Raw genomic sequence first — 6856 nt, 5'->3', positions numbered from 1 at the left:
TCTGTGTCTGTGTTAATTGGTTTCCCTTTTCTTTGTTGAAGAGGGTCTGTGCAATCCTTCTGCCTAGTCCGCCATCTTGCCGGAACTTAACTTACAAGTTTTAAAAAATATTTGGCTAAATACGTAAATAGGAGATAACTTCTGTGGCTCACTTTATTTATTTATTTTTTTCTTTTAATGTAGTGTTGTGTACGTAAAACTTTGACTCACTTTTGGTATTAATTATCGGAAGTCAGCTACTACTGTGCTATATTTTATCAGGTAACATCACATTGTATTGTACTACATATATAAAAGACCAATTCCACTGTTGTTGAGTTGATTCCAAGTCACAGAATCAACCCACCAGGGCTCCTGTTACATATAGAAATGAGAAAAAAGTAAAATACAGGGTGCTTGCATCATGTGCTGGCTGGAGACAGCAAAGAAAGATAGTTTAACCAAAGAATATACATGTCAGGCAAAAGGCAATGAACTATGTTTGAAGCAAAAAACTGGATGGTGGCACAACATCACCCTTTTAAAAAAACAACAAATCTGTTGCTTTTGAGTTGATGTGACTCAAAGCAACCCTACAGGACAGAAGAGAACTGCCTCATAGTGTTCCCAGGCTGTAATCTTTACAAAAGCAGACTGCCACATCTTTCTTCCATGGAGCTGCTGGTGGGTTGGAACTGCCAACCTTCTGGTTACTAGCCAAGTGCTTAACCACTGCACTACCAGGACTCACTCCCCATTCTTTTAGTTCAGCCTGTTTCCTTAGTATGGCCAGATATTCTGATAGTTGAAGAAAAAGAAATAGAATATATTCATCTAGGAGAGAAATCTATACATAAATACTGTTCTTTGTATCATTGGGTAGTAGCAGCAGCTGACATGCTCGACTTCTGATGAAAAAGTTAGAGGTTTGAGTCCATCCAGACGTGACTAGAAAAATAGGCCCAAGGATCTGCTTCTGAAACGTTAGCCCCTGAAAAGCCTCCGGGACATCACTGTATTACGACACACAGGGAGTCGCCTTGAATACAGCTGACTCGGCAGCTCTCTGTACCTTAAAAAGGACAGGAAGGTTGTCTTCCAACAAGTTTGAGTTTGTAAAGTTACTATATCCTTCTGACTGTCCTAAATATTTAGTCTGCTTACTTTTAGAAACAAATTTTTGTCTCAGATACATAAAAGAAAATTTGGGAAATGGAGCAAGCAAAGTAGCAATCAGTGTTTCCAATTAAATATATTTTCTCTGAATATTGTACATTTAATTCTACCCACACTTTTTTAAAATTCTGTTTTTTCCTTGTACTATGAAAATAATTTCACTTTTGTTTTCAGTTAACATATAAAGTATGTTTTTTACATGCTACTGTTAACATATTCATAGCCATTACTTCTAATATCTCCAGAAATGAGAGATATTTAGGTTGTTTCTACTTCTTTGCTGTTATAAATAGACATTTTTGTTTTATAAATAGTAAAACTAAGCTAATCTAATTCTAGATTTGGCTGAAAAGTAGGAGTTTTGGCTAGAATGCAGGAAAAAGACACTACAAACAGTATCATGATAGTCCTACGAAGATCTTATCATTACAAAATTACTAATAAATTTAAGCAAAAAAAAAAAAAAAAATAAAAGAAAAAACTCACCTTTACCAGCTACAGGTCAGCAATGAAATGAGAAGCAAAGCATGAAAATGGCTTAGGACCATAGTCATTTATATAACAACTCATATTAATTTTATTTTCTCATTTTCTACTAATTACTGTAAAAGTTGTTTTTCCAAGAGGTGACCAGGGAAGAAGAACGAACAATGAGATATAAGGCAAGGACGAGGGGCAAATACTAAGGGGAAAAGCCCGCTCTGGGGCAATTCTACGGCAGGGTTAGTATTCTCGTTCTGATGTGACAGAAACAAGTTTTTCTTTCTTCCTGCCATTCTCTTTCTTTTATTTTCCCTCCTTCCTTCACTTTTTTTTTTTTTTTCCTTCCTTCACTTTTATGGCAGAGATAAAACACCAGGGGTCTGCTCTGACTGGAAACTTTACTAAAAGACTGAAATATAAGTAAGATGTTAACATGACAGAAACAGTTTACTTTTCAGCTAGACAGTTTAATCAGCTGGGCTAGAAAATTCATTTCCACTTAGCTGATACCACTGCCTTAACAATAAATTGATATCACATAGTAGAAGAGTTTTATTAGAAATAGATTACACAGCTATCTGAATCAATTGCCCTTTTAGCTCTTTTATTAATTCCCTATTGTCTGGCCCTGGCCTTAACACTCTAGGTTGGTGGTTCTCAACCACTTTTCCTAGCTACCATGCACAAGACAGAGGAAATCCATGAGCTCATAAGAAAACCAGCTATCATGATCAGAATAAAATACTGTTTGTAATAGCATGAAAATACGAAATACCTAGGGATAAATATAACAAATGATATGCAAGACTTAGTTACAGAAAACTACAAACTTTCCAAAGAAAAATTAAAGACAAACTAAACAAATGGAGAGATACACTATATTCATGTTGTTGTTGTTGTTATGTGCCATCGAGTCAGACCTGACTCATAGCGACCCCTCCTTGGGTTTCTGAGGCAGTAACACTACAGAAGAAGGATTGCCCAACCTTCCTTCTGACGAGTGGCTGGTGGGTTTGAACCACCAGCCTTCTGGTTCATGGTGTGGAAGCCTTAATATTGGTGTCAATTTTCCATAGTTTTTGACAAACTGATTTTTATACTCAATGTAAACTCAATCAAAATCCCAGCAGGAGATGGCAAAATGATTCTAAAATTTATAGGGAAATAGAAAGTAGTCAAAACATTGTTGGAAATGGGGAACCATTTTGGAGAACTTTACATGACCTGACTGCAAGTCTTACAAAGCTGCAGTAATCTAGCCAATGTGGCAGTAATACCAAGATGGACAGTGTGACCAAAGGAACAGAAAGAGGAGCCCAGAAATAAACCCACATATCCATGGTCAACCGATTTTTGACATGGTGTCAGGGCAATTTGGGAACACAGTCTTTTCAATTCATGATACTGGAGTGCCATACGATATCCACGAACACTGATGCATAACTAACACTAGACATAAAAAAAAAAAAAAAAAGGCCAACTTAAAATGGATGTAAAATCTAATATGTAAAAGCCAAATTTTTAAAGTTTTTGGAAGAAAACTTAGGAGAAGTGAAGCTCGGGTTAAGCAAAGATTTTTTTTTTTTTTTTTAGAGAAAACACCAAAAGTACAATCTCCAAAAGAAAATCATTGATAAAATGGACTTCACCAAAGTTAAAAATTTCTGAGCTTTGAAAGACACTATCAACAGAGAGGAAAAGACCAGCCACAAACTAGGAGAAAATATTTACAAAACACACACTGATAAACTACTTAGATCAAGAATATGTACAGACCTCCCAAAACTCACTAATCAGAAAATAACCCCATTCAAAATAGGCAAAGTATCTGAGCAGAAACCTAACCAAAAAAGATACAATGGACAGCAAATAAGTACATGAAAATAGCACTACCCTGTATGAGTAAGAGCCGACCAGAAAATACAATAAAATAAGGTGTAACAACAACAAAATTATGGACTGCTTTGAAATTAACTAAAACTATAAAAGAGCTCTATAGAGAAAAGATTGAAACATGAATGTTTTAGAAGATTTGAATAAATGGACAGACATTTCATAATCATAGTTAGAATAACTAAATAAACATTACGTAGGCAGGGAGCTGTAGCCATTCTAAGTTTCCATGGCTGGGAAAGTGAACACAGTATTTTTGCATAAAACATGCTCATGTAAGTAACATGCATGCATATATAAAGCACATAAGAAATTAATTCATGAAGGGTTGCCAGGTTTGCACAAAGACATATAATGTGCACATTATTTGCATAAAAATACAGTAGTCAAGAAAGGCAAATGCAGCAGTGGTAAGGTTAAATGAGGCAAGTGCCATAACATAATAGGCAGCCATCAGAGGAATGAGATTAGAGAACACAGAGAAAAAGGAGTGCATTTTACGAGCACAGAGCTGAGTGCACAAAGTAAGGCAGAACAAGATAAACAACAACACCACTTATATAGACTGACACTAAATGCATACACAAAAAGTGCAATTTTGCAAGAAGACAGACTTAAGAGATTCATATTAGATACTGTTGAATGGCTTCTGGTGGGAGGATGGGTGAAGGAAGAGACAGGGACTGGCCTTATGAAGACAAAAGAAAAATAAAGTTCGATCAGAGTTTATGCTGTAGTAGGGGTAGGCAATGAAAAAGCTCTGGGGCAGTGCTGATGGGGGCTTGTATCTGCAAGATGAGAGACAAAACTAACAAGACCCTGCAGGAGCAGAGAAGCAATGGATAAGGCTGTGCCAAGATAGACATGTCCCAAGTGGGGCTCCCAGGATGCTTTGCACTCCAGTGTCCTGCAGGAGAACACCCAACAAGTAACTATGGCATCACTGTGGCAAGAACTGGCCAAGCATGAGGTAAGGGACTCAACAGTATCTGGAGTTGAGACAAAGAGGACAGGAGTATGTGGACCTCAATACCAGGTGTCATGGTAGATCCATGGTTAATATCTTAAGAACAGTGCACGTGTTATTGTTGTTTGATCCCAAGCCACAGTGACCTTATAGGACCAAGCAGAACTGCCTCATAGTTTCCTCAGCTGAAGTCTTCACGAGAGGAGATTGCCAGCTCATTTCTTCTGTGGAGCCTCTGAATGAGTTTGAACTGCCAATCTTCTGGTTAGAAGCCAAGCACTCAAGCACTGCACCACCAGGGCTCCTTGAGCAATGCACACTGGCACACAATGAATGGGCCAATAAGCCGGACTATGCCTTAGGCCATTATGGACAGAGAACAGTCTAGGACCAGATGCTACATAAAATGATATCATACTTATATGCAATTCCTCTGTAACTTGATTTATCCTGGATGAAAGGGTAGGAGAAGAGGAAGAAGTGTTTTGAACTAAACTTAAATCTGTGAGTAACTATGTTAACTTGATGAGTTAATGTTTGTGGCAACATGAGAAATGGGGATTCAAGATATGTTCAGGTATGGAGAAATAAAATTAAATTTACACAAACCAGAGTTCTGAGGAAAAATTCATTTCTGCTATACCATACTTTTTATGTATGTTTGGGCAGTGAGGGGATAGAAGGAGGGAATTAAAATTTTAGATAAAGTGAAAATATGTACCATAATATGCTTTTTAAAATTTTTCAAAATTTCACTTTTGAAGATGATAATGCTGCTCATTTAAAGGTAAGTAAAAATTTTAAACCAATTTCTTTTATTTAAATGAATAAACCTACTGCCATCAAATCAATTCTGACTGATAGGGACCCCTATTGGGTTTCTAAGGCTGTAAATCTTTATGGAAGTAGATTGTCTCATCTTCTTCCCGTGGACCAGTGGGTGGGTTTGGACTACCGATTTGGTTAGCAGCCAAGTGCCTTACCACTATACCATCTGTTCTGGTTACCTAGTGCTGCTCTGACAAGAATAGACCACAAATGGGATGGTCTTAACAAACAGGAGTTTATTCTTACAATTTAGAGGCTTTAAGTCCAAGTTCAAAGTGCCAAGCTCTAGGGGCTGGGTGAAAGCCCCTCAAACTTGGGGTCCAGCTCTGTCTCCTGCTCCCAGCCCACTGGAGCTAGAGGCATTTCTTCACTCAGACAGCTGTTGGCTGCTGAGGCTGAGAAGCCCCAAGGTTGACAAGTCAAAAGGCACAGTCCCGATGTTACCAAACCACATAGCAGGCCATTGACTTAAGTCCATTATAAGTCCCAAGGTCGGCCGAGCATAGCAGGCTGCTGAGCAACAACACGGCTACATGCAGTGTCCAAGTGTGCCACAGGCTAGAGACCATTCTCAAAGCTTCTCCTTATATACAGGAAGCAGACCACATACCCAAAGGCAGCTACTCAGCTGCTTGTGGTAGATCCCACCATGGAGCCTCACCATGGGGAATAACTACCACCAGCTGCCCAGCCACTCCACCAGGCCCAGCCAAGTTGACACACAAACATAACCACCACACCATCTAAATAATTTTCACTGTAATTTAATAAATGTGTTTAAAATGAATTAAGATAACCTATGAATATGACCTGCAGTTTCTCAAAGAAAATTAGAAAAAACAAAAACAAAAAACAGGATGAGCTCATATTCCACCTTTAATTATTTGGCCCTATGTACCTTAACTTAAGCTGTGCAGATGTGATACTGAAGGGTGTCTAAAAAGAACAGAGAGTAGTGATTTGGTGCACTAAAGTAGGAGAAGAAAATAGTGCATGTCAAGATGTTGTTCTCCTGGAGAAGGATCTTGAGAGTAAAGGGTGTTGAATGAAAAGCCGCAATCTGAGCTTAAAGGACAAACTAACTTATCACAGGAGAAGCCAGAAAAGTTTTAAAAGAAGTATAACATTTAAAAATATTTGATTTAGTGATTATTGAAGCTATATTTGAAAATGTTTCCATGATTATTTCATTATTTTGTAACTGATCACTAATAAAAGGAAAAATATTATTCTTAATGACTTAAATTAGCATACAGAAAATGACACGAATTATTAAGGCATTTTGAAAAAGAAAGCTGGTTTTCTAATTCTTTACATAATTCAACAACAGAAAAAACTATTACCTTCTGGATGATTCGGAACAACTTTAGAAAGTGATGGTTCACTATTTTGGTATTCTGGAGCCCTATCAAAGCCAATTTGATTTGCCAACATTTTCCCCCATTTCTACAGGACACGTATGTTAAAATGAATGTTCTTTTGCAATGTTTTAGAGATTTTTCTTATACGCTCTTTTTTTTTTTTTTTTTT

General features: G+C 37.4%; 1 protein-coding gene across 1 annotated transcript in view; it reads right to left on the bottom strand.

Annotated features, from left to right (window-relative positions):
• Nucleotides 1–6856, bottom strand: part of CADPS2 (calcium dependent secretion activator 2) — a 420173-nt gene that overhangs the window by 194300 nt on the left and 219017 nt on the right. Inside the window, exon 10 of the mRNA XM_042782532.1 lies at nt 1642–1650. Within this exon, the coding sequence (XP_042638466.1) occupies nt 1642–1650 (9 nt within the window). The remainder of the gene's footprint in view (nt 1–1641; nt 1651–6856) is intronic.

Source organism: Orycteropus afer, unplaced genomic scaffold (genome assembly GCF_000298275.1).
Source record: "Orycteropus afer afer isolate SDZICR_OR568_19922 unplaced genomic scaffold, OryAfe1.0 scaffold00359, whole genome shotgun sequence".
NCBI lineage: Eukaryota > Metazoa > Chordata > Mammalia > Tubulidentata > Orycteropodidae > Orycteropus > Orycteropus afer.
The sequence above is the reverse complement of the archived record's forward strand: the minus strand, read 5'-3'. Positions and strand labels throughout refer to the sequence as shown.